Consider the following 27,804-nt stretch of genomic DNA (forward strand, 5'->3'; position numbering starts at 1 on the left):
CAAGATCCGGGCACTTGATGTGCTCATTCCTATTGGAGTGTTGCCGCTTCCAGGCAGAGCCAGAGGATATATGTTTCTCAAACACACACACACACACACACACACACACACACCCCCCTATGTGGTTTTTAGTCTATTCCATATATGGAGGATACAATCTTCAACCACAGGGTTTATTCTAGTTTTCTTCCATAGTTGTAACTCCCTTATCCAACAGTGGCAAACCTGGGTTCTCTCTCTAATTAATATAATTAGGTATTTGATCATCACTAGTATAGCTAATCTCCCGTCTCTACCGCTACCTCCTTCCCGAATGGCTGCCTTCCTCACTCCACTCAGACTCTCTCAACTCCAGGTCATTCCGGGACACATTCCCCATGTATATGGACACGCTCCTCACCTCACTGGGCTCTGGCACTCCCTGAGGATGTCCTCCTTACCCCACTTGGACTCTGACACCTGCTTTGGGCCACCCGGGCTTCCTACCCGCTTTCCCCACCATGGACTCCTACCTCTCTCTGTCCCACCTCATGGCTTTGGGATGGAATTGTTTAGGAAGAGGGAAGAGGAGAGACTACCATTTGCTTGGATTGAAAATATTTGTTTTGTTAAAAATCCTCTGTTTATTGGGAGCACATGTATTTGACCTATTTAATAATTGAATACTAATTATGACCACCAGCATTTCCCCAATCCTTTGTCTCTGTTATTATAATAAAATTTTTAAAATAAAATGCTGATACGGTTAGGATGCCTCCTTCCTTACAGCAACATTTATTTTGCAAATGTGCAGTCGTATTTAGGCTACCACCAGCAACTTTCTTGGCAAACATTGAGCAACTCCCACCACAAAGATTAATGAGTAGAGACAAGGTCTGCACACCTACTCATTTTGTTCTTCCATTATCATGTTGTAGGACTCTGGGGAAATGATCCAGGAGACATCCACAAAACCAAAAATGGAGTTTTATAACACTGAGACTTGTTTATTCTTGTGAACAATATGATCTTCTTGACTGGGCTGTGAACTTCATGGAAGTTGTGTCTTCTATTATTTTTTGGTACCCCTCAAGGTCCTAAACACAATCCTGCATAAATGTGAGGCTCTACCTGTGCTTGTCGGCTGGCAGAGATGCGGTGGCTTCATGGTGGTATTGCGGGAGAGAAAGCATGGGTCACAAAGTCTGGGGGTGCTTGCTGGCCTTTACCTTCCTTGACATCCATGGACTACAAATTCTTCCTGCAAACACTTGTTTTCCTTGGCTTCTGAACCACGTGGTTTCTCTCCTATCTCCCTGACTGCTTCATCTCAGCTTAGCTGCCTTTGTGCCAGCCGCTTGCTCTGCCTGTCCCCAGACAGTGAACATCTATTGGGCGGCTTCATGTGCCAGGCACTGTTGTGGGTGCTGGAGATACAGCAGTGAGTAGACCAGATAAAGAGCCTGTCTTCAGGGAACTGAAAGGAAACAAGGAACGTCCTGCGTGTGTGTGCTCTAGCATGTGTGCTGCCTTGTCCCCGAATCACAGGAACAACCTCGGCTGTCCCACAAGTGTGCTGAGCGCGGGCTGGTCTTGCAGGGCACACAAAGGGTTGAGGCAGCTTCTCCCCTGCAAGGTTCTTTCCTGGAGAGAGACTTTCTAGATGCTCCTGTCTCTGGCTTGGGCTCCCCTCTCCTCTGCCAGCCTCCCACTTTGGCTACCCTGTCCTCTGTCCCCACCTGCAGCCAAATGACCTTTATAAAAGACAAGTCTCACAAGTCACTCTGCTGCTAACAACCTTTGGCAATTTCCTACTGCTCTGGGATAAATCCAAATTTCTTGACCTGCAGGAGACCCCTCCTCCCCATGAGCTGGCCTCTGCTCCTGCCACCTCCCACCTACTGTCATAGGCCCCAGCAGCAGGAAAGCTGCGTCCCTCCGCGCCTCCCTGCTGGTGCTCAGGCTGCCCCTGGACCTAGAGGGCCTTCTCCCTCCCCGCCTTCTGCTTGGACCCCTACTCTCCTGTAGACCCAGCCCCTTCTCCTCCATCCCCAGTCCCCAGCCCAGGAGCACTAAGCTCCTGGTGTTAGAGTTAACTATTTTTTTTGTCTTTCTCTGAGAGAGAGAGACACAGTGGTAATTATGTATTTAAAGTCTGTCTCCTGGGGTGGTAAACCCCTGTGAGCGTGGGCTGTCTTATTCACCACTGTATGTGCAGCTCGCTGGGCGCGGAGTAACACACGTGGGCAACGCTTTCCATGGCGCTAGCCGTGGGCCGGGCCAGGATGTGTCCTAAGGATGTTATGCATGCTCACTAATTTAACCCATGGTACTGAGATACTGTGATATATGCATAGGTTTCCTGGCATTTGGAGATTCTTTGGAATCTCCAAAGTGATACATGTCTTTTTGTATGCTAATGAGATGACGGGCGCTGGCAGCCCTTAGGTAGCTTCAGGATGGGGGCTGGTCACCAGAGAAACCAAGGCAGGATTAGATGATTGGGACTTTCAGCATCCACCACCTCTGTGGAGGGGGAAGGGGCTGAAGATTGAGTCGATCACCTGTGGCCAATGACGTCATCAATCACGCCTACTGGAGGGAGCCTCCTTGAAACCCCAAAAGGACTGTGTTTGGAGAGCTCTGGGGAGCTGAACACGGGCAGGTTCCTGGAGGGTGGCCCATGGGGATGATGCGGCTGGGGAGGGTGCGGCTGGCACACCTGGGCTGATCCCCCTGCCCTCATACCTCACCCTACAGATCTCTTCATCTGTGTCCTTGGGAATCCTTTATTATAAACCAGTAAACGTGTTTCCCTGAGTTCTGTGAGCCGCTCTAGCAAATTAATAAAACCTGGGGAGGAGGTTGTGGGAACCCCGATTTACAGCTGGCCTGTGGGAAGTGCAGGCCACAGCCTGGGGCTTGCCATTGGCGTGGAGGGCGGCGCCGCCTGGTGGGACTGAGCCCCAACCCCGCGGGAGCTGACGCTGTCTCCAGGTAGGTCGGGTCAGAGCCGAACTGGAGGACACCCCGCTGGTGTCACTGCAGAACAGTTGATTGGTTGCTAGTGGGGAGAAGTCCCCACATCCTTTTTGGTGACCAGAAGTCACAGAAGCCTTCTGAGTGATCAAGTGAGAGTATAGGAGAAACTGAGTTTGGCTTTTCCCCTATGTGCTCGGAGGCACATACTATTATTGGTCCCATTTTACAGATGAGAAAATAGGCCTAGAGGGGTTAATGAGCCCTTTCTAAGTGTAGAGCCAGGTTTGCAATCCAGACGGTCTTTCCCGGTCTGCTCCTCACCCCAATGCCCGTTGAAGAGGTGGGTGGATTGTGTGTGGACATTAGCCAGTTGTGTGGTTGGTGGGCGTGTAGACTGGGCTGCAAACACCGTCCAAGCCCCCATGCCACCCCATTTCAGAGCGCACTCTAAGGCCACCTCCCCTCTCCCTCCCCAGTGCCCTCCTTGCCCTCCTGGCAGTTAGCGCGGAGCTGGGGAGGGCCAGTGTGTCCTCCCTGAGGCGTAAGTGGGGTGAGCTCAGAGCAGCAGCCTGAGGGAGCAGCAGGGGAGAAGGCCTGGATCCTTGGGGGTCGAGCTCCGTTTCACTCCCCTCTGCACACCCAGTGAGCGCCACACCACTGGGACCAAGTAAATACTTCTCGAATGAATGAAAAAGATTCGTGAGCGACCGAAATCCTCAGAATTAGAATGACTGACTCTATTTTAGGGCAATGTTTTGTTTCTTTAAACAGGGCCCAATTTTACCTTCCTTACACATTTTAAAATTAAATTCCATTTTTATTAGATAATACGTGTTATACTATTCAAAAGGTACAGAAAGGATGAAGAGCAGAAAATCTCTGTTCCACCACGGCCACCCCGTGGCACAGTTCCAGAAGGCGCCGTCCACTCACAATACCACGGAGCAGCTGCTGCCCCTGCTCAGGCGCCAGCCCCCCACTTTCTCCTCTGCATGCGCCCCGGGGACCAAGCCCCTCTCCCTCCTTCCAGAGATGTCTGTACAGATTGGAACAGAACATGGATGTGGTCGCCTATTCAGGGTTTTCCACCTTGCCCTGTTCGATTTGCATCGTCGGGGACAACTTCAGATGAGGTATATAGAGCAGCCTTGTTGTTTCTATTGGTTATGTAGCATCCCATTGTATGGTGTAGATGCACTATGGTTTATTTAGCTGCTCTTCTGTAATATTTAACCAGTCCTCAGTGTATTCAATCAACTCCTACTAGGTTGTTTCTAAATTATTTCTATCACAAAGTGCTGCCATGAACTCATTCGTTTCGCCCACTGCTTGAACACGTCTGTAGGATACAGTCCTCGAATCGGATTGCCCGGGTAAAGCAGAGAAATGACTTTATAATGGTGGAATTTCGGTCATCTGTGATAGGCATAGATGAGCTGTTTTGACACTGAAGTTTTGGGTGTGTCAGATCCTGCCGAGGAGTCAATGTCTGTGGGGCCCCTCTCCAGCGTATTTGACGTTAGAGAATGATGTTTGTGAGTTTACTGGTTTGTTCTTTTCTAAAGAGAAAAGAGAGAGCTCACAGCAGAAAGGTAGATTTTTGGAGAGCAGCCAAGGCTAACTGATTGGCTGCCATCTCACCCATTTCTGGAGGACGACCACGCTGGGGAACAAGACACCTGGGTCACTCAGCAGTGGGGTCACCAGAGACCCGAGTGGAAAGTGTGAAAGTCCAGGATTCGGTCCCCAAAGAAACATATGGGCTGAAGAGGCTCTGGCCCTAGAATCAGCATAAGGGCAAGGTCCCTGCTAGTCCTAAAATATACTGAGGATGTGATTCCTAACACCACAAGATGGGTGGGTGTGTGGGTGGGTGGGTGGATACACACATAGATTCAAAGACACAGATAGGTGGTTACCCATAAGCAAGTATGAACTTAGATCTGCTTTATTAGGTAACTTCTTTGACCTCCTCGAGCCCCAGTTTCCTTGTCTATAATGGGATTAACAATGCCTTTTTGTGGGGCTGTAATGAGGAACCAACAGATGATGTGCATAGAGGCCCTTGCATGGTAACGGGTACACAATGGGTCCCCATATACGGTGGTAGTTGCTACCATTTATGATGAGTGGGCGTGCTCTTGTTGGTATATTGAAGGCATTTTCTTGGCAGAAGCCAATTCACGCTCTGTTTGACCCTTGCCTTCAAAGGCAAGGTCTGCATAAGGTAGGGGTCCTCAGCCTTCTTTCCCTCCCAGCATGCATGGTGGGGACATTCGGGTGCCTGGCACACTCCCAGCATGCTTGGCAGGGCAGGATTTCTGGCTACACTGAATTATCTCCAGGCCAGGAAAGGAACCTAGAATCTGCTTACATTTATATTAAAACAAGAAATAGATAAATAGAGGAAAGGAAAGGCAAATATCCCTCAGACTTTGGTCTTACGGCTACAACTTCTTTGCACAACAGCACCCAGCTTGCACCCGTTGCCTCCTAGGGTAATAATGGGTGGGGGTGAGGGCTACGGGTACCCTGGGGTGTCTCATTTCAGTGGGTTTGGGTAAACTCTTCTCTCCAGATATGAAATGGGGACATTTATCAGAGGTGTCTGGCCGCTGTTCCCCACATGGTTGTGGAACTATTCTCTCTCCAGCCTTCGCTGAGTGCCAGGCAGAGGTGCTAAGTCCTCTGCAGTGACCCTGGGGAACCACAGACACCCAGGACCTTAGCTGGTGGCTCAGCTGCTTGGCCCAGGGGGTCAGGCCTCCCAGGCCCAGGCGGGCTCTCTCGGTCCAGCGGGCAAGTGTGGGCTTGACCTGCCAAAGCAGCTGCTTTAAGCCTCAGAATCTTCCACTGGGGTATGGAATCCAACCCCACCTGACCCCTCCCAGCACCCCCAGCCCAGCAGGACTAACTGTTCTCTCCTCTGTGTCCCTGTGGCACTTTGTTCCCGAAACTATGAAAGCATTCACTGTTGGCTCTAAATACAACTCTCCCCCTTCCAAGGCAGTATATTCTTTTTATTTTGTTTGTTAGAGATTTTATGCAATCTCAAATTCTTCATTGAAATGGCCCTGGGGTTTACATGGTTTTCTGTCTATGAGATTAGAGTTGAAAATGTAAACTGATGGTTTAGAATCCTATTTGGGTCTTGTCTTTAGGTAGAAAGAGTTGTGGAAAATCAGGCCTGTCCAGAACCTTCACTGTGGACACTGCCCTTAAATCATGTTCTCATCCATTCTACAGTCAGCTAGTCATTCAACAAACGCTTACTAAACTCCCACTTTTGTGGCACTGCACTAGGCACTGGGTATATTTGGATAAGTAGGACTTGGGCTATGCCTTAGCAGCCAACACAATGTGGCTATCTAGCCCCCTAGATTTTGCCGACATACTACAACCTCTCTGGAGTATAAGAAGTTGAAGAACAGGAATTGATAGTAAGAAAATGTGTCCTCTCTTTGATTCTAACTGATGCTATTTGCTTCTGTGACTGTGCTTGCTTTTAGTTGTTTGATAAATATAGTTAATCAGAATGAAAAACAGGGATAAGAGCAAAGGTAACTCCATGATAGGCTAGGCTTCCTGGATGTGAGAAGCTAACAGCCTAGTTCTGCTTCTGTATATATGGCTTGCTGGCTTGGTGCTTAGCGTAAGTGGAGCCATGGCAGGCTTCCCTAAAGTTAAGGAAAACAAGGCCCCGGGGAGGTAACCTCAAGTTACTTCCTGATAAAGGGCTGGGGAGTCCAGGGGCCCTCCAACCAACTGAGTAGATAAAGAAGGGCAAGACATGATCAGCGCATGAACGGCTTGTGCAGGGCGTGTGTTTCCAGTATCGCTTGTAACCAAAAACTAGAAGATATGCAACAACAGCCCCCCCCACCCCCGTCGGAGACCCTCCTATTCCTGGGCCGTGGGAGCCGCTGGAGCGGCCTGGGCCGCTTGGGCCACTCTAGGATTATAAGGTGGGGGTGTATGCCCCTCTAGGTCTATTAAAGCTGGATATAGATTAGAGTCTGACAGCACAGGTGATCCCGTGGGCTGCGGGTCCTGCACCCCACTTTTCTTTACCTCCTTGGTAACTAGGGCTTGTGTCTTCTTCCTCGATGCTGGCAGGAGGGTCTTTAGCCAAGGTGGCGGATCCTGGACCAAGTCCTGCCAGACTATAATATAGGGGGCTTGGTCCGGATGGCCATGATGACCAAAGACTACCCCTTTTATCTTCTCAATAAGCTCAGCATCAAATGCCCCTTCCCGTGGCCATCCCACCCCAAAGGTCGGCCACTCTGCCTCGCAAAGGGTGATGAATTTCTTTTTCTTTACTTTTAGGGAAAGGCTGTGCGCCCTTTCCCTAACATCCTTAAAATGGCCCACAAAAATGGACAGGGGAGTCGATGGTGTCTGTCCCATACCCGTGCAGCACTCCTACGAGGAAACAGACACCGTTAGTTGGTCTGATTTGGTGCCACCAGCTGATCTGGCGTCACTGACGAGTTCCTGCTGCCTGCTCTTGTTGCCCACTGGTTTTTCTGGTTCCTTGCACAAAATGGGCAGCAGGTCTTGGCCTTGGTCAGACCCTGTTTTAGTCTTATTTCTTTCCGCGGTGGGGCCTCAGAGGACGCCCCGTTCTCCTGAGTCATGTGAGGAGAAAAAGGGTTATTAATCAAAAGGGGGCAATAAAGACGTTCAAAAGACATCGAACGACACAAAGCCACTAGAAAGGGGGGGCAGTTCGCAGCCACACAAGGAGTCCCACCAAGAGCCAGTAGAGAAGTGTGAAGGCAGCCTTTTTTAGAGGTTCCCAAGATTGAGGGGTCACAACGTACAAGCCAATACCAAGCTGTAGCGCCAACAGGGAAGGAAGCCCCCAAAGGACAACCTGTAACCAGGAGATTGTAAATCCAGAGATTGAGAGGGCCATAGAAAAAGGAGAAGTTGTTGGGCTGTTCCACTCGGCTCAGCAGACTCACCCACGAATCTCATTCACCATTAGTTGCACCTACAGACACTCCACACAGTAATCATTAATTCCAATCACACGCCTGACCTAAGAGTCCGGACTCGTTTCTTGGTCTTTCTCCCCCCACCCCAAAAAAATTGGCCAATATCACTCGAACGAAATCCACAAAGGCACAAACAGACAATACTAGATCGGTCCTGTGTTAACCATCTAAAACTCAGACAAATAGAACCAGAATTTCCGCTGAGTGGCCCCAGACTTACCCCTCTCGAGTGCCTCCCACTCTTTGGAAAAACAGAGAATCAAAGGAACAACAGAAATCAACAGAAATTTTAGCCAGCTACTCCGCTTGGACTTCCACTTCAAACAGATCCACTTGGTTTCCCTTTCCCAAATAGAATTTCCACTGAGTGACCCCGGACTTACCCCTCTTGGGTGCCTCCCACTCTTCGGAAACCAAAAGAGAAACGGAAACCTACCAGGGGCGAGGGACCTCTCCCTTCACTCCCGACCGGCGACCCACCAGCGTGTCTGCCTAGGCCTTCTGCCGGTCACTTCCCAGGGCCCAGTTACCTGCACCGTACGGATTCTCAGAGCTCCAACTCCTCCTCGGGTCCAGATTCTGTTCCGGGGGTTTCAGGATCCCGGACGAGCCCCCAAAATGTTAGAGCCGGTTCCCCTTGGCCCCAGGAACAGAGAGGCAGAGTCATTGAGGCTGCAAAAAGGCAAAGGAGTTTATTGACTAGCTCGAGCTAGGGTCCAAGTTCCAGAGCACCAACGCAGTGGCCTCTCGATGAACTAGGACCCCGCCCTGGGGTAACACACGACATACTAGTCTGCACACGATATACTAGTCTGCACACAACATACTGGCCTGCACATGACACACTAGTCTGCACACGACATACTAGTCTGCACACGACACACTAGTCTGCACCCGACATACTGGTCTGCACACGACACACTGGTCTGCACACGACATACTAGTCTGCACACAACATACTGGTCTGCACACGACACACTGGTCTGCACACGACATACTAGTCTGCACCCGACGTACTGGTCTGCACTCTATCCTCCTTTAGTTTATTTGCTCTTTTAGAAGTGGCTGATCGCGTTGGCTCCTGATTGGTTGACTCTAAGCTTCGGGCTTTTCACGCCGGCACCAGTTGTAGTTAACGTCATTTAGGGGAAGAGGAGGGTCTCCAACAGGGGGCTGGTGGGGGCTGTTGTTGCATATCTTCTAGTTTTTAGTTACAAGCGATACTGGGAACACACGCCCTGCACAAGCCGTTCATGCGCTGATCATGTCTTGCCCTTCTTATCTACTTAGTTGGTTGGAGGCCCCTGCACTCTCCAGCCCTTTATCAGGAAGTAACTTGCAGTTACCTCCCCAGGGCCTTGTTTTCCTTAACTTTAGGGAAGCCTGCCATGGCTCCACTTAAGCTAAGCACCAAGCCAGAAAGCCATATATACACAAGCAGAACTAGGCTGTTAGCTTCTCACATCCAGGAAGCCTAGCCTATCACAGAGTTACCCTTGCTCTTATACCTGTTTTTCATTCTGATTAACTATATTTATCAAACAACTAAAAGCAAGCACAGTCACAGAAGCAAATAGCATCAGTTAGAATTAAAGAGAGCACACATTTTCTTACTATCAATTCCTGTTCTTCAAAGTCAACTTATAGGACTCCTTTCTGACTGTAATTTCCTAGAGCTTTGAGACCATCTCTATGTTTTAAAATAATGTCATTAAGTTTTTAATTGTGATAAAAAATAAATTCAGCTAGGCACAGTGAAATGCACCTGTAGGACAGCAACTCAGAAGGCTGAGGCAGGAGGATCGCTTGAGCCCAGAGTTCAAGACCAGCCTGGGCAACATGGTGATACCCCGTCTCAAAAATAGATAAATAGATCAATCAATCGATCAAAAAAAAAGGTCCCAGTTTCTTAATCTGCAATATCTATTCATTTACCAAAACCTGTAAAAGGCACCGTGCCTAGAGTGGGGTGGAGGGGGGCATGAAGAAGAAAATACAAAATCTCTACCTTCTGGGACCTGAATCTAAATATTAATAACAGAAGTCACATGCGGACAGCAAATCGGCCTGCTATTTTACCTGTGATTGCCAGTGGCCTTCATTCCTTTGTTCATTCGATCATAAGTATTTCGGGTACTTACTATGTTCCCAGGTGCTCCAGAGCCTGTGGAAGAAGTCGAGGGTGTGTCCCTGCCTTTGAGGCACTGGGGAGAGGAAGGAGCTAGAGTCCAGTAGAATTTGAGGCCACCGTGGCTCCAGGCCAAGAGCCCATTAAGTATGAGCCTATAGGCTGCTTCACAAGCAGAAGATTCCCAGAGGGTTCGGAGGAATGGAAAGGCCTTTGGGGAGGGGTGGAGGACATTCCAGGATGCAGAAGCAAAGGTCCAAAGTGTTTGGAATTTTGCATTAGAAATGGAGCCAGCAGGGAATGGGGGAGAATTTTCTGCCAACAGCACCAGCCACAGGGCAGGCCCAGGAGCAGCCCAGGATGTGGTATGTGATGTGGAGTCTGCTGCCTGCAGGGAGGCTGTGCTTTCTGGCAATACTTCCTTCCCCTCTTTCCTCACCCAGATTCTCTGCAGCCCCTTCAAGGGTGGCATGATGCCCTTCTCACTCCACCTGAGGTCCTGCCTTCCCTCTGCCAGAGAGGTATGTGATTCTACAAAAGAAATTAAGCATCAGAAATACATCCAGCACGCAGGGGGTAGGTCATGCTAGATGTTAAAAACAAACAAACAAACAAACAAACAAATAAAAATTCCTGGAAATACCAGCTGTGTAGGCCCAGAAATTCCTGAGACTTCTTGCTTCTGCATGGGAAATAGAAAGAAAAAGCAGAATGATATGATATTAGCTCCAGTCACTATTTCACTGTCCAGAAGGAATCTGCACCTTGGACCAGACTCGTGTGTGGAAATCTCAGCAGATGCGTCCAGCACCACCCAGTTCTGCCTGGTCACCTCAGCTCCGTGAGAAGAACTAGACAACCACCAATGGGCTCGGATGATGAAAAGGGTTTCCCCTCCTGGGAAAAGCACTCCCAGGTTACACTGAAGTTTAATCTGATTTTGCTACAGGCCAATTCTCCCTTCCTTGGCTGGTCTTATTCTCTGGGCAGCACCCGTCTCCCCACTGTCTCCCAGGAGTGACACACAAGGCTCTAAAGGGTCCAAGAGAAAACAGTTATCAAATGTGTTATTGACCTAACTCACGGCAAAATCTCACATTAAAAAAATATTTTTCTGGTTATGGTAGAAGTGACAAAAGGAAAAACCAGCAGCACTTGTTTAAAGTATCAGAGCAAGACAGTTTTCCTTCAGTTTATTGATGTGTTTGGCCTCTGTTGCTATTTATAGGTGAATAGAGTTATCTATTGTGACATAGGCTTAAAGTCACAGTTCTCATAATTCTGCCATTGAGGCTGGGCTCAGAGGGGTGGTTCTTCTGTTGCACATGGTGTCTGCTGGGCTAGACCATCCAAGATGGCTTCTTCCTCACGTGTCTGGTGTCCACCGGGGTGGCTGCGACAGCTGAGACTGGCTGAGCATTTCTCTCTCTCTCTGAAGCCTCTCCAACAGTGGCAGCCAAATTTCTTTACATGGTAGCTCAGGACTCCAAGAGAAAGTGTTTCAAGAGGATAAGCCCTAAGGCACAAGCACATGTCAAACCTCTGCTTGCTTCACTTACTAATGTCCAGGTGGCCAAAGCAAATCACATGACCAAGGCCAGAGTCAGTGGGGAAGGGGCTACAATGGGGTGTGAATACTGGGATGCATAGTTTATATATAGAGAGAGAGACAGACAGTAGAGAGAGAGAGAGAGATAGGGCCACCAAGGTAATAGTCTGTCACAACCTGTTATACGCAGTCAGCAAGCACAAGCTTAGCTCCTGGTTGACAACTGCTTGCTAGGACCTCAGGGAGGCAGCAGAACAGAGCAGCCCCGGAGCCTGGAGTCAGCCAGCTAGGGCGTCAATCCCGGCTCAGTCCTTACTGGTTACGGACCTGTGGGTAAACTGTGACCTCTGTAAGCCTGATCTATAAAATGAAAGTAGCAGCAGAATCTTCCCTCTGGAACTGTCAGGAGGGAACCTGGGCTAACTCAGGGCAAGTGCTCAATCCACGCGACCTGCTGTTGTGGAATGCTCTGCAGAGAGAGAAGCTCATTTTCCCGAACAGCTGGAAAACTGCAGCTTGGAACTGTTTTCTGGGGCTTTAAATCAGATCGGGAATGATAAAAGGCAGTTGTTTTCTCCTGTCATTATGTCTAAAAAAAAAATTAATTTTGGGGTAAAAGGGCCCAGAGGAATCATTCAATTTCTCTCTCCAAAGAGAAGTGTCATCACCTTAGGTGGAGCCCAGGGGACGCAGGGGATGCACAGATCATACCAGACCATGACGTACCCTCACCAAGAAAATCAGGCCTCTGTGGTCCACTGCTCTCTCCAAAAAGGGACCACGGAGGCTTCTATCCTGTGTCCTGTTGCTAATGGGGACAACTTGGGGACTTTTCTATTCATCTCTAGCAGTGGAGATGAACAAAACCAAAACATAGTGCCCTGTGAAGTACATTTAATTAAAAAGAAAACAAAGAAGCTTTGTGTGCATAATACCACCCTGATTTATTGTATTGAAAATCCAATTTATTCTCACAAACAGGCTTTGGAGGTAAGAAGTGGGTGGGTGGGGAAGGGGAGGCCTCTAAGCCAGCTGTGTCCCCCTCCTCCTCGCTCCAGGTCCTTTCTGGAGCCATGCTGGCCTTGCTTGAGACCTGCGGCAGCTTCCTTGGGCTTTCAGCAGCTGGGTGGGTGGCTGGGGGTGGGGGACAGGTCCAGCGTGTCCCCATTTGGGAAATCTGATTGCAGCGTTGGCAGGCACTGTCGCATTGGAGATAATGAGTCCCAGGCACTGACTGCCACTTGGTAGTAGGAGCTGGACTTTTCCCAGCAGATGGTTGCATCTGCCTGGCTCCACGATCCTGGAGGAGGAAGGTGCTTAGGTGATGGTGCATCCGTCCTAGGGAGGCCCAGTGGATGTGGTTCAGTGATGAAGTGAGAGGAACCTGGGGTCACCTGCCCCAGGTTGAAATCCTGGCCGTGCCAAGCACCAGCTGTGTAACCCTAGGAAAGTCACTTCATCTCTCTGAGCCTAATGTTCCTCATCTATAAAATATAGATGATTACACATGCAAATTACTTAGCACAGAGAGCCTGGCACACAATAACCACTCCATAAATATTAGCTAACAACATTATTGCAGAAAAGAAAGGCCTACACGTTGATAGAACGAATCTGGCAGTTAGGAGAATTGTCCCCAGGGTTATTTTTGCAATAGAGCATAATTATGTTTTTCTTTGGGATGATCTTAATTTCAGAATATTGAGAAAAGCACAGAGAAGAAAATTAAAGTCACCCAGTCTTGCCACCTGGAGACGACCACGATTAATACATTTAGATGTGTTTCCTTCTTGTTTTTTCTCTCGTTGATTTTTTTAAAAAGGAGAGTATGTCAAACATACTGCTGTTACCTGGTATCATTCCTTTAATGATAGGTCACAAACACCTTTTAATATAATTGTTAAGGGTGGGGCGTGGTGGCTCATGCTTGTAATCCCAGCACTTTGGGAGGCGGAGAGGGGAGGCTAGCTTGAGGTCAGGAGTTAAATATTTCTTCTGTACCATAATTTTAAATGCTAATACAGGATTCCGTTGCATAAATGTACAGTAACTCCAAGCCTCGCCTCCTGAACACCAATGTGCTAAATGATTGACACATATTAACTCACAAGGTCTCTTTGGTAGGTACGATGACCACCACCTTACAGATGGGAAAACTGAGGCTGATAGATGCAAGGCCACTGCCCAGGGTCACACAGCTGGTCAGAGGCAGAATCAGGATTCCAGCCCAGCTTTGTTATCTCCAAAGCCAAAGGACTTCCCAGTCCAGAGGGTGGCTGGCCGCCCCCAGACGAGGCCGTGGCGTGCAAGTGGAGGTCTCCCCCTACAGCTCTGTTAAGACTGTGAGCCTGCTCAGTCAGGAATCTGCCCTGACAAAAGATGTGAACAGTCTCTTTCCCAAAAGGATACCCAAATGGCCAGTAGGACATATGAAAGGTACTCAACCACATTCGTCATCAGGACAATGCAAATTGAAACCACAATGTGACACCACTGTACACCTGCCAGAATGGCTAAAATGAAAAGGACAGGCAATACCAAGTACTGGAGATGCTTATGCACCACTGGCGGGAGCGGAAATTGGTACAGACACTTTGGAAAACTGCTTGGCAGTATCTATTAAAGCTGAACATGTGTGTATCTTTCAACCACAGGCATACGCCACACAGAAATGCACATATATGTACCCCAAAGTGCATGCGTTACAACGTTCGTGGCAGCACCCCTTGTAATAACCTCAAGTCGGGAACCACTCCGATGTCCATCAGCAATAGGATCGGGTAACACCTGTTGTGTGAATGTACCACGCAGCATGAGAACAAACTGACTATTGCTAAACACAACAATATGGACAAGTCTCCCAAACATATTTTTCAGTGAAAGAAGCCAGACTTAAAAGACACGTACGTAGGGTATGGTTCCATTATATGAGATCCAAGAACAGGCACACGTAATATGTGATGTTAGAAGTCAGGATAGTGGCTGTTGTTTATCTGGATGCTGGTTACAGGGTGTGTTTGTTTTGTGAAAATTCATCAAGCTAGACACTTATGCGCGCTTTTCTGGGTGTGTGCAATGCTTTGATGAAGTTAAATTAGAAGTCGGGCACAGTGGTGTGCGGCTGTAGTCCCAGCTACTTGGGAGGCTGAGGGGGGAGGATAGCTTGAACCCAGGAGTCGGAGGCCAGCCTGGGCAACATAGTGAGACCCTGTCACTTAAAAAAGAGTTATATTAGGAAAGGTCTGTCAAGAACCAACTGGCTGTACATTTGTCCCTTCTCCCACCAGGGCTCCGGCCAGCCAGCATGGTGGCCCTGCCCAACTCCCTCGCTGCAGCCTTTGAAAGGTTCTGCCAGGTCAGCCTTGGTCCTCTGCCCCTGCTGGGCCGAAGGCAGCCGGAAGAGTGGATGTTGCCTGGCCGAGGCACTGTCCCAGACTCCAGGTAAAACTGGGTGATTGTGAGTTAAAACTCGGGAGCAGCCGGATGCGGCAGCCAGGTGTCTCTGTCCCCTTGGGGCTGCAGTGCCTGGCACAGAGCCTCACTCGTGACTGTTGCTCAGAAACAAGCCTGCCCTCCCCACCGGTCCCACTCCTTCCCCCGCCCCCTGCCCCTGCCCCTGCCCCAGGTAAAATCTCTGGAATCACAGAGAAAGTCCAGGCCTGGAGAAATCCCACTGGCTCTGCCATCTGTCCACCTTGTCACCCAAGCCAGAAACCTGCCTGCACAGTATTAAGAAGAAAATAAAAATACTTGAGTTACCAACACCCAGCGACAGACACGTTATGGTGTTTTGCTCCCAGACCTTTACACTACAACCTGTGGGATAAACGGCACCACTGATGCTGCTCTGTGACACCTCTCCAGTGAGTCACACTTCCCACCATGGCGCAGACTCGCGTCATCCCTCACCTAGACCATTAGGCATCTTATCTGGTCCTTCATACACTGTTTCCTCTGCCTACATGTGCTTTTCTCCTTGTCCAACCAGCAAACTCCTATTCACACCTCAAGACCCAGCACCTCCTCCTCTGTGGGAGAGAATGGATTTCTCCCTTCTCTGTATCCCTCTACCTAGACTGCATCTGTTCTCAATGCAACCTCATCTACCACCGTTAGATTACAAGGTCCTTAAAGGTTGGGACAGTGCCTTCTCCATCACTATAGCCCCATCACCCAGCATGTGCCTGGCATGGAGGAATGGCTCAGTAAATGGTTTTGGAGTGAGTGAAGAATAGGCTTTAACCAAAGAAGTCTTTCAGTGCTACAGAAGAGTTTCTCTAAGGAAAGAGAAAGGCCTCACCCGCCGCTAGCACTGAGAGGCTCCCCAAGCATGTGTCCTCCGTCCTTTTGGGGCTGCTGGCCCCCCTCCATGGCAGAGAGGGCACCTTATTTTTTTCTTTCTGGTTTGGCTGGTTTGGGGTTGAGGGTGCAGGAAATATGACTGGTGTGAGGCAGGGGCTGCATTACACACGTGCCAATCTAATAATAACAGTTTCTGATCTGCCACCGTTGGAAGGATCCCAGCAAGGCCCCTTGCTGAAAACTGTGCTCCCTATCTGGGCGCCAGGACTGGAAATGTCAGCACTAGACACCCTCTCCTCTCTCCCCAGTCCTTCTAACAAGTGCACTGTCAGGGCCCATAGTGAGGGTCTGGAGGCCTGTGAGGTTTCCCTTGTGTCCCCAGCATGGGCTGTCCCCAGTTCCGGAAATCCGAGTTTGGTGCCTGCACAGGCAGCCTGGCCTCACTGGAGGAGTGCTCGGAGCAGCTGAAGGACATGGTGGCCTTCCTCTGGGACTGCAGCTTCTCCCTGGAGGGGGTCTTGGAGAAGGTGGGGCTCCCCAGAAGAGACCCAGCAGGTCACGGCCACATAGGTGCATACAAGGTAGGGCCACACCCGCAGCCCACAAGGGCAGGATGGCTTGAAGATGTGTAATATCTTTTATTTTCCTGTCGTGGGGAGGACGTTGGCACAGGAGGCAGAAAACTTAAGCTCTCGGCCCAGCTCAGCCACTTTCTAGCTGTGCAACCCCGGACAAGTGGTCAGTCTCTCTGAGCCAACCTTGGTCCTGCCCTAGTCCAACCTTGGACTGCCCAAGCTTGGACTACCATGAATGCCCAGTGTGGCCCTTCTTGATGGTTCATTGCAGCTGTGTAAACCCAACCCATCTGGAATTTGTCCAGCTCCTTTAACTCAGGGCATCTTGGTGAGATTTTGAAGATCCTCCCTGCTCTGGTGGGCGGTGCCTCAGGGAGAATGTGCCTGACTCTGTAAATGCCCCGGGATTTGTGGCTCAGCCTCAGCCAGGCTGTTAGCTGCTGGGGTACGTCCCTGTGCGGAAAGCTGGGTCATGTTCCTGGCTGGGGGTGGCCGTTGCTGGGTGCTGCCTCCCTGCGGGCCCCTGAGTTTGCTTCCAGCCACCTCTGGTCAAGGGGACTGAACTAGATTGCCTCATTCCACTGACCCCTTCCTGGACATTTTTGGGGTAAAGTCTGAGAATTCACTCTGCTAGATCAGTGGTCAGCAGCATAAAAAACCACCAGGCTCCAGGTTTCTCTATTTATGGAGGACTCAGATTGGAGACTTCATCTAAAATGTCCTGGTTTGGGCTCCTGCCGGAGAGGCCCCAGCTGCCTCTGATCAGAAGCGAGGCTGCCCGCAGTCTGTTGTGTACAGCGTGTGCCCGCGTGGTTTGCCGGAAGCTGGGGAAGGGTGGGGACGGTTCCCCAGCTGCTGGTGGGGGCCCATGGCAGGGTCTGGCCTTAGACTGCACCATCATTAGTAGCAGGTGGGATCTGGGAGGGTCCTGTAGCATGTGCAACGTCTCATTTTAGATGAGGAAACCGAGGTCTAGAGAGAGCAAAGGACTTGCCCAAGTCCCAAAGCCACACCGGAACCCAGAACTCCCGGCTCCCACCTGTGAAATGTCAATAAGAGAGGTGTGATGATTAAAGGATGCTTTGTACAGAGGTGACAGTGCGCGCCCATAGTAAGTGCTCGACACGGCCCTTGCCGCCTTTCCACATCGCACTGACCGATGGTTACCAAGTAGCTCCTGGGAGAGACGGCCAGGCAGCCATCTGGGATGCCACTGGCCACCGCGACGGGATGAAGGGCGCCCCCAAATGGGATGTGCCTCAGCCTCGGGGAGCGGCCAGCTCTGAGTGGCCCCAACACGGTCCCTGTCCCTGGCGCTGTTAAGCACACCGCTGGCAGGCACACCGAGGCTCCATCCTCCTGCCGCCAAGGTGGTAAAAGCAAGCCCTTTTGGTGGCGGCCAAGGCTGTCCCAGTGGATTACAGTCCCGGCCACGTCCTAAATCTTTCATAAGCCCCATTGCAGGTCCAGAAACCACTCAGGGGAGGAAAACAGAGCACCAGCGAAAGTCACACGGATCATCACGGGCAGCTGCCATTGAGTCTGGAGGAATGAGGCAGGTCAGAGGGGCCTGGGACAGGCCTCTGTCCCTCGTGTGGATTCAGGAAGCAGAGTAGACAGCAGCTCCTCCAGCGACGTTCCAGCCCAGCGTTGGGCTCCCTGCCTGCCTCTGCCTCTGATCCTCCTACAGGTTCTTCACCTGTGGTCCACGGGCCCCTTGGAGTTCATGAAACTCTCAGAGGGTCCGTGACATCCCATTGGGGAAAATATTACATTTTTATTTTCATATCTGCAAACTGAAATTTAGCATTTCCTTCAATTATGAATGTGGGCAACAAACGGCCACTGTGTCAGCAGACCCTGTGACTTTGTGGCTGCCAAAGGAAATCACAGACATTTTCAAACCATACAACAATTCTTCCTGGTATCTCAAAAATATCCTATATGTCGATCACTATTTCAAAATTACAGTGGTAGTCGATGTGCCCTCTTTTTCCTTAAGCTGCTGATGAGACACACATATTGCTGTATCACATTTTTTTCATAATTTGATAACTGCACTTGCAATATAATTGTTTTCCTGTGGAATCCTAAGCTTTTCTTTTATGCATTTAAAAACATTACTTTGATCAGGGGTCCACAGCAGCGACAGACTACTAAAGGGGTCTGTGGCACATAAAAAGTTAAGATTCCCTTTTTTATACCAATAATTACCAGCAAATTTCCCCATCTGTATGTCACATAAAAGTATAATAGAAGCTAATTTTTATAATAGCTACTGGAACCTGCTCCTTCATTCAACTTTCTTGAACTCTTGGTGTTCAGGGCTTAGATCTGTACTAATTCCATTTTTTAACATTTTTCACTTGATTTTTTTTTTTTTTTTTTTTGGCAGACAACCGTGCCTCGCGCCACCCATGCTGGCTTTTGCTGCCCTCTGGTGGTCACGGTGAGGCCCGTTCCCAAGGACGAGCTGGGAAGGTTGGTGCCGGCCAGCTGCTCCCTCGGCGGGGAGCGAGGACAGCCTGTTCACATTGGCCCAGGTCACTGTCCACTCTGGCTCAGGACTCTGACAGCCTCCCCGGGACTTGGGGCTGCGAAGCAGACAGGAACTTGCTGTGTTCCTGGGCTCCCACGGTGTGTCCTCATCTTTTCCAGGTGGTTGAGGGGGTAAAGGCCCTGGACGAGGCTCAAGGACTCTAGCAGCAGGACCAGGGTTTACAGATGCCCCTCAGGCTTAAAGGGGCCACCCTTGGCAGAATAGCCAGCCTCACCCTTTGGGATCTTTGGTAAACATAAAGCTCCTGTGAACTTCAAATGAACTTGGGGTAGCAGGAAGCAGAGGGTGGCCGCAGGGCTCATTGTCTGGAGATTTGGGCTCAAAGCGACCTTTAATCTGGAATGCTGTTGATTGGCATTTTGGGGTACGAGAAGACTTTTTTTTCAAATGTTAATTCAGACTGAAACCCATTGATCCCAGTGTATGAATCCAATCCGAGTGAATGAACAGATCCGAGGATGAGGGGCTAGAGTCCGGAAGCTGCCCAGCCTCCTGGAGGTGCCCCAAGGCTGGATGAGAGCTCGGGATTGGGCCTTGGGTTAGGGTCAGAGTTCAGGGTGCCTGAACGTACTCAGCTGCCTAACAGGCAAAATCAGACAAAACACGGCATCTGTGAAAACGCAATCAGCGACTCAGCACTGGCCACCGCGTAGATCCGAGCGCCTCTGCAACCGCGTCTGACAAACCCGATATGGCTGAGACCGAGAAATTCGATAAGTCGAAATTGAAGAAGATAAAAACGCAAGAGAAAACTCCACTGGCTTCCAAAGAAATGATCCAACAGGAGAAGGGAGCAGGCGCGTCATAATGAGGCGCAAGCAGCGCCTTCTTGTTTGACTTCCTTTAGCTGCTTAACTCTGTAAGATGCAAAGAAGTTGGATCACGTTTAAATGTCTGTGCTGCCCTTTTCACGTCGAAGAATCCAGAACTACTGACAACAAGGCTGTGCCTGCCTCTCCCCTCTGCCTGTCTGGCTGGCAGGGAGGAAGCCGGGTAGGATGACAGTGAAATCTAGAGTAAAACCAAGCTGGCCCGCAGTTTCCTGCAGGCTGTAAAATGCAGTTTAATCAGGTGCCTTTTTTTGTTGTTGTTGTTGTTCAAATGATTTTAATTATTAGAGTGCACAATCTTTTAAATATGCAAATAAAAAGTTTTAAAACGTGGGAAAAAAAAACTGCAATCAGCACTTGCTCCCTTCATCATATCAGGATGATCTCAGGACCACCCACCAGAAAGGTGTCTGCTGAATGGTTTTATCATTACTGGGGATGGGTTGGGCCCAACACGTCCCTCTTTCCTGTCCTCATCAGCACTTTGGTGGCTGGCCAGGGTTAGGACACTGTTGGTGGTCCAGCAACAGAGTTTAGGTTTGTGTAATGTGACTCAGACTGTATCAAGATAAACTCACAAATGCTGGCTTTGTTAGCAATCTGTACAGTGCAAGAACTGGGCTAAATGCACCCAAGGCTTCCAGAAATCACATCACGGAGCTTGAGATTCCATGTTCTGAAACTGTACCACTCACCATGGACCGTAAGTCATGGAGTATCTAAGTTGTTAAAGCCTTGTGAGGGTGAGGAGAAACTTCCCCTTCCCCCTGCCCAAGGTCCGCTGAAAGATCAACTCACAATTAAGGCTGATTAACAAGAGAAAGAGGTTTATTTACCTTGCACCTGGGGAGAATCACGGAGTGATTACCCAGCTTCTCAGTGGGATCCAGGTATTTTGATATGCTCCTTTTAGAGGGGTGGGGGAGATAAGGAATATAGGTGATTCAGTTTTGTAATAAGTGGTTGCTAGGTAGGATGGAGGGATGGGGGAACTGACTATAAATTAACCTGAGAGACAGGTTTTATGTTTAAAATGATTTGGGCCAGGTCTGGTTGCCTAATTAACCTGAGAGACAGGTTTTATGTTTAAAATGATTTGGGCCAGGTCTGGTTGCCTTCTTGATTTTCTTTCCTGCAAGATGATGAGATAATAGGGAAGGGAAGGGAAGGGAAGGGAAGGGAAGTCAATAATCCTCTTGATGGGTCTGTCTGGTTCTGCAGATAGAGAGAAAGCCCCTTCCAAGGGCCTGTTGATCTCTAAGGGCCTTTAATTCAAAATATTCTTTATACCAACAAGTCATATTTTGGGGTGAAATTTCCTGAGCTCCTTCCGCCTCAATTCCTGCTCCCCCTCACCTCCCCCTCAAATGCCCTTTGAAATAATCCTATGACTGGAGTATCCTTCTGGAGAAAGAACCATAAACTACTCAATGAGTTCTAATTGGATGGTACCTGCCAAGGGAATTACATTTTCTTTTCCCATCTGCAGAACTGCTGGGAATCAAGGAACTTCCCAAACCTGACTACGGGGATGCTGTGGAATGTTCCGGTGTTCCGGCCCTCCCAGCTGACCAGGAAGCTGTCAGCAGCTGCAGTAGGTTGGGGTATAACAGGGCAGTTACTCTGACCTAGAATTGAACCCGGAGGGTCTCTAGTTCTTAAAAGCTAGGCTTACAGTACAATGGTTTTTAAAATAAAGCCACAAAACCAAACACAGGACAGAGCCCTGCAGCCTGCAGTGAATACCTCTCCGGTTTCCTTCTTTCAACCCCAGGGCTGGCCTCACCAGAGCAGCTTGTCTTATAACTCAAATGTTTTGATTAAATATATTTCTGTCTGCTGAAGTCTCATAACCCATTCTAACAGTAGGATAAGCCTTTACCTTGACTTTTGGAGATATTATAGAGATATGTGCGGCCTTGAAAACAAAGATGAAGCCAAGAAACACAACCAAACGAACCATTTCCACGGTATCTGCAAGGTGATCGAAAATGATACTGTCCGCATGTTTCTTTCCAAGATGATATTACAATGAAGAGACACACGAGGGCGCCCTCACTGCTCACGGTAAGATAGGAACGTGATAGAAACATTACAAATAACAACTGTTGCAGCCCATTGTCATAGACACTGGAAAACTCTGTCCAGGTCAGCCACATTTGCACTCTAAAGCATAGAATTCAATGTTACTGTAATTTATTTTGAAAGCATTCATGAGAGTTTAGCTATCAGTATGGCCTCATGAGAGGGAAAGATTATTTTTACTATGGAGAAGGCATAGATGCCAAGATCCACAGATTCTATTGTGCGTCTAGTTAATGTGCATGTATTGAGCACCTACTATGTGCCAGGCATGGGCCCAGACCTGGGGGATACAATGCTGTACAGGATAAGATTCAGTCCTCCAGGAGCTGCGGTCATTTCTGAGTGTGTGTGGGGTGTCTGTAGGCACATCCACACTCATGCAGTAAGTATCCCCCGGCACAGTGGCCCCCGCGCTCTCTTGCCATCAGCCAGGGGGAAGCCCAGTGGGGGACATCCCACTGCCACCGGCACCCCAGCACACTCCAGCCCTTTAGTCCTGACAGTGATAGCATATTTAACTATAAATGAGAGCAAATGACATCAGTCAGGGGCAATCTCAAGTCATTTTCAGATGCCAATATTTAAAGGCCAGGTGTAGTGGCTCACGCCCATAATCCCAGCACTTTGGGAGACCAAGGCAGGAGGATCGCATGAAGCCAGGAGTTCAAGACTAGCCTGGGCAACATAGCAAGACCCCATCTCTACAAAAAATAAAAAGATAAAAACTTCACTATTTAAACTTCTCTTAGCAATAGATTATTTGCTGCATACCTCATAACTGTTGGGGACAAAACCCTATGTCACACTCTAAGCCGACTGTTCTGATGTTTACCTGGCTTTAGGGTGACCAGTTTTAGGTGCTGTCCAAAACACAGAAAAGCAATGATTACATTCATCAGATTCATTATTTCTTCCCCTTATATATCACATCTAAAAGTTGTTAATCAGATCTGTCTTTTGAAGTATCGGCTGACTCTGGCTTCCTATTAAACCTAAGAAACTTTACTGCTTCTGTGAAATCCAAGATGGTATTTACTCAACTCACGTTTACTAAACACATTAGTGCAAGGCACTCTGTGAGATTCTGAGATGCATAAGCAATGGTCGTGCTTCTGCAGGAGCACACAGCGGGGGAGAGTCAGAGTACTCAAGGATAATGATGACACTGAAGAAGGCAGAAGAGGTAAATTAAATATAATAAGCATTAAGCACTAGTGAGCCAGGCACAAGGAGATAAAAATGAGTAAGATATGGCTGGTTCAATGACACAAGCCATCATTTATTGAGGACTTACTCTGAATCAGCCACTTTGCTAAACACATTTATGTGCATTTTTCAATTTAGTCCTGACAACAGCCATATGAGGCATGTCATTATTTCATAGTTGAGGAAACAGGTTTAGACAGGAGAAAGTCACATCTCAAACACAAGTGCATTTGCCACGCTGAAGCTATTTCTTGATAACTATGCTAGAGTGTTACTCGTTGCCTGTAGTCTAGAAAGGGAGAGTCTTTTTAGGAACAGAATTAGCATAAACCAAAACAAAATGTAAGTGCTATGAGAAAAATAGAAACTATGTTCACAGAGGGAACCAAATCTAACGTTTGCTGGAAAGCCAAGCGAGATGGCTTCGTGCGTCGTAAGAGCTCAGTAGATACTTGCTGGCATCCATGGGTTAAATTGAGGGAATCGCCTAGCGCTCCAGCTGCTGTGGCTGAGGCTGTGCCTCCCTTTTCCCACGCTCAACTCATCTTTCCTTTCCTAAAATTAGAGGCAACTGTTCAAATGGAACTAGATGTAGCCATAAGCCAGCTGGTTCTGACCTTGGTGCCAACAGGCGGTATAGGGAATGCCATTGGTAGGGGTGCCATCGTGCCCATCAGCAGTGCGCTTAGAAGGGAGTGGAGGGGGCTGGATGAACCGGCTGGGCTCAGTTCCTCCTGCTGTGTGTGTTAGAGGCCCCACTGGCTTTCGCCAGCCCGCCGGGCTGCACAATTATGACCGACCTGAAGGACACAAGGGCTCCAGCCAGTCTTCTCCGCCCTGAGAGAGTCCCAGAGGTCCACCGCATTTCCCAGGATCCTCTGCACTACGGCGTCGCCTCCGCCTCAGCCGTTCAGAAGGTCAGAGAGCTGGAGGCCGTGAGCTGCACAGACCCAGGTAGGAAGCACGCACACCTTAACCACCTAGACACGTGCAGCCCTGCTGTACCGTTCGGTGAAGAGGGCAGGATGCAAAGTGTGTCCACACTGTGATTTTTTTTAGATGTTTGTCCTGTTTATGAATCCCAAAAAGGTTAGAAGTAAATGCACCAAAATGCTGACATTGATGATCTCTAGGTAGTGGTATCATGGATGATTTTTGTTTTCTTCTTTATGGCTTCTTTTTGTTATTGTTATTCTAAATTTCAACATTAAGTGTGTGAAGGCGTCTGGTGAGTTTGTTAGCTGGACATGTTGCCATCCAGAACTGAATCGGATTAGGTAGGTAAGGAAAAAAAGGAGGGTGATTCCTAGTAGGCAACTGCCACCATTTTGAAAAGTTATCTATGTATTTAGTAATGTCCCTAATCTGCCCCTTTTGTGCCCTTGCCCTGGGGTTGGGCATAGCATAGATTTTGTTTAGACTGGGCGACAGGAGTAGTGGGTGGGGGCTGGATTTTTCTTTGGGGATCCCAGTAGGACAGGACCCTGCAGCTCCAGCCTCCAGCTTGCAGCCAACCTGTGTGTTACATGTTGTGTCTCCAGGAAAGGACAGCCCTTCTGGACATGGGACAGGGCTGGTAGGATCCACCAGGGCATCTGCTGATTCCCATTAGGAAAAGGTTTGCAGAAAGCTGGTTGATGGGCTTTTAACTTCTAATCCCAGGTAGCCAGCAGAGAGCACGGTATCACCTGCTGTTGTGCATAGTAAATTCAATTCATTTGTTGGCAAACACTCATGAGAGAATGACGGCATAGACTCTACCTCAGTTTACTCATCGGTATAACAGGAATAACAATGTGCACCCCCTGTTGGGGTTGTGATAGGTAATAATAATAACTCTCAACTATCAAGTTTTATTCTGTGCCAGGCATCATGCTGAAAACATTTACATTCATTTAACAGATGAGGAAACTGAGGCATATCAGGTTAAGAAACTTGCCCAAGTCCACATACCCAGTAGGTGATTGGGGTAGAACTTGAACCCACATCGGCTGCCGTCAAAGCCCATGATTTATAAATGTTGGCTAAATTAGACCCTGATTCTAAGCAGTATATCGCAGTCTTGCCTGGTGTCTCCTGGCTCACACCTTCTTCCCTCTTCTGCACCTTCTCATGGGCCGTGTTCCTAAACCTGGGCTGTTAACCACCCTTTGCACCTTGAATGTCTGGAGAAGGGACATGTGGCCCTCCCCTCTGGCCTTTCTGCCTCCTGTTTCCCCAGCAGCTACCTGGACCAATGGTGGGCCTCCGTGGCGGACAGAGAGGTGAGGCCCACCTGCAAAGGTTGACTTTCTGGGCCATACTCCGAGGACCCAGACAGAGCTGATTAAAGGGAACAGCACCTGGGCAGGGGCCTTGCCCTGCTGGCCACCCCTGTAGCTGAGAATCCCACAGGGTTAACCAGCCCTAGAAATGTCCAATTCTGTCCCCTGGGGCTAGGAGCAAAGGTTGTCCTCCAACAGTGGGTCTGCAGTAACTAAACTTCCTACTAAGCCACCAAGCATAGCTCTTTGCTTGTTTGTTTTGCTATTAGGTTGTTCATTCATTCTGCAGAATGAATTCCTTTTCGTATAAACACACAGCAAATGTGGGCTATATGCTCACCACAGACATACCTTTCAGGACGTATGCTCGTGGCTGTGTATACGTAGAGGCTCCTACATAGTTGATCGCCGGGTGGACAGTTTTCAAAATTTCTGCAATACCTTCTCCTTCGCCGACATTCTTCCCCGGGCTGTGGCTCTCCCACTTAGCGCAGGGTCATGAGGGAAAATGAATTATTAACTCTTCCATTAGCTTAGATGAAAAACAGCAATTGGGAAGTAAATTTACCGCAGACGGGGTGCGGCTAGTGCTGAATGAAGGGCCTGCAAGGCCACCCCTAGCGCCACCCGGCAGCGCTGGTGCAGACTGTGAGTTGAGGCTTGAAGGATGCGGCTCTCGGGGAGGCAGATTGATGACCGTCAGATGCGCCGATATCACTGTTAAAAACCATCTTTAATCCTCATGAACAACAGATACTTTCGATCCCCATTGTGTTAAATAAGCAGATACGAGATTAATGACAGTGTACTAAACATTACTCACTGGGCAAATAATAGAGCCATCAGTCATTGTTGAGAGGGTGTTGGCTTGCATTTGATAGGATTTATAGTAATGGTTTCTGTCCTGATAATAAAATCATCATAAATTTATATACCGCTTTTCAGTTGGCCAAATTCTCTCTTCCCTTCTCTCCTTTGGTGCTCACTTCGCCCCATGAAATATGTTACATCCCAATTTTTTTCTTTAAAAATGTTGTTATTCTTCGCCCCTTTAATTGACAGTACTTCATGCTCATTGTAGAAGCATCAGAACATTTATAAAAGTAAAGAGGCAATAAAAATTACCAGTATCCCATTACAGTGAACTGATATTAACAATTTGGTGTTTGACCTTGAAGTCTTTTTCTTCAGTCGTGAGCCTGTGCATGCAGATGCGCACTGGACTCATGCTGGGAGACCGTTTTAGGACTTGCTTTTCTCACTTTTTTATTGCGAACATCTTTCCTTGTCATTAAGTAGTCTTCTACAACATCCTTTTTCATGTTTGCCTAAAATTCCACTTTGCTAATGTCCCACTGTTTTATTAATACCCTATTATTTGACACCATAAACAATGCTGCAGTGAACATCCTGACTACATTTGTGTACATACCCATAATTACTTTATTAGGAATACTAGATACTAGAAGTGAATTTTTGGCTTCAGTGGAATGTACGAATCTAAGATACAAATCACCCTCCAGACAGAACTCTTGTAGTTCCCACTTCCACCAGCAGGAGGTGAGAGATGTGAGAGGCTATGTCCCCGTGGTCCTCCTGCACCTGGACCACCCTCCATTCTCCGCGTAGGAAAACTGAGGCTCAGAGAGGTCGAGGGACAAGGCCAAAGTCACACAGCTACGATGTGCCAGCACCTGGGCTGGAATGTAAGTTTCCATAACAGGAATCCAAACCCTGTGTCCTTCATATTCTCCAGGCACCTCAACGGCAAGCCAGTGTCCTCTCATGTCCCTCTGGCCACTGCTGATTTTACCCACAGCTTGGGCAGAAGTTCTGAGTCACGACTCTGCCTTCACGTGGCATTGTTTTGCTCTGAGATGACCTGAGTTTGGACAAGGGCATGATGGTGCATTCCGAGAGCAGCTGCCCGCATGGCAGCCACCGGTGCAGGCGGCTGCTGTGCTCGTGTCCCCTGGGCCTGCCTGGTTCACGGGCAGCTGCAGTGGGCAACTCCCAACATGACCCCAGGTCTCTCTGCTTCTGCAGCTGAGGATGTTCTCTGCACCTCCAGAGCCCCCTCCCCGCAAGAGGGGATGGGAGCCAGCGGATAAATGCCGAATGTCCCTGTGCTGTGTGTACCCCATGGCTCCTCCGAGCATCTGTGTCAAGCAGGATTGAGCCCCATCGCCTTTGGAGGTAATCTGCTCACTCACAGTCCTTTTGTGGAATTATTCCCTTTTTTCCTCTTCTGACTTACATTTCCTGGGATCACCTCCCACTGAAATGTTTATGCCCAAGTCCTTGTCTTAGGGTCTTTTTTAGGGAATCCCCAACTAAGATG

General features: G+C 48.9%; 2 protein-coding genes across 2 annotated transcripts in view; both read left to right on the forward strand.

The window, feature by feature from the left end:
- Positions 1–10,565: 10,565 nt before the first annotated feature.
- The window catches only part of DGLUCY (D-glutamate cyclase), a 37,112-nt gene continuing 19,873 nt past the window's right edge, over positions 10,566–27,804 (forward strand). Inside the window, 8 exon segments of the mRNA XM_069493059.1 lie at positions 10,566–10,607; positions 10,609–10,672; positions 14,929–15,082; positions 16,326–16,498; positions 18,209–18,219; positions 18,914–19,061; positions 21,398–21,502; positions 23,950–24,153. Coding sequence (XP_069349160.1) covers positions 10,566–10,607; positions 10,609–10,672; positions 14,929–15,082; positions 16,326–16,498; positions 18,209–18,219; positions 18,914–19,061; positions 21,398–21,502; positions 23,950–24,153 — 901 coding nt within the window.
- Positions 19,537–19,887, forward strand: LOC138380918 (thymosin beta-4-like). Its single transcript, XM_069465354.1, has 2 exons — positions 19,537–19,543; positions 19,732–19,887. The coding sequence occupies exons 1-2, from the start codon at positions 19,537–19,539 to the stop codon at positions 19,884–19,886; spliced, it is 162 nt and encodes a 53-aa protein (XP_069321455.1). The 3' UTR covers position 19,887.

This window comes from Eulemur rufifrons, chromosome 2 (assembly GCF_041146395.1).
Source record: "Eulemur rufifrons isolate Redbay chromosome 2, OSU_ERuf_1, whole genome shotgun sequence".
Taxonomy (NCBI): Eukaryota; Metazoa; Chordata; class Mammalia; order Primates; family Lemuridae; genus Eulemur; species Eulemur rufifrons.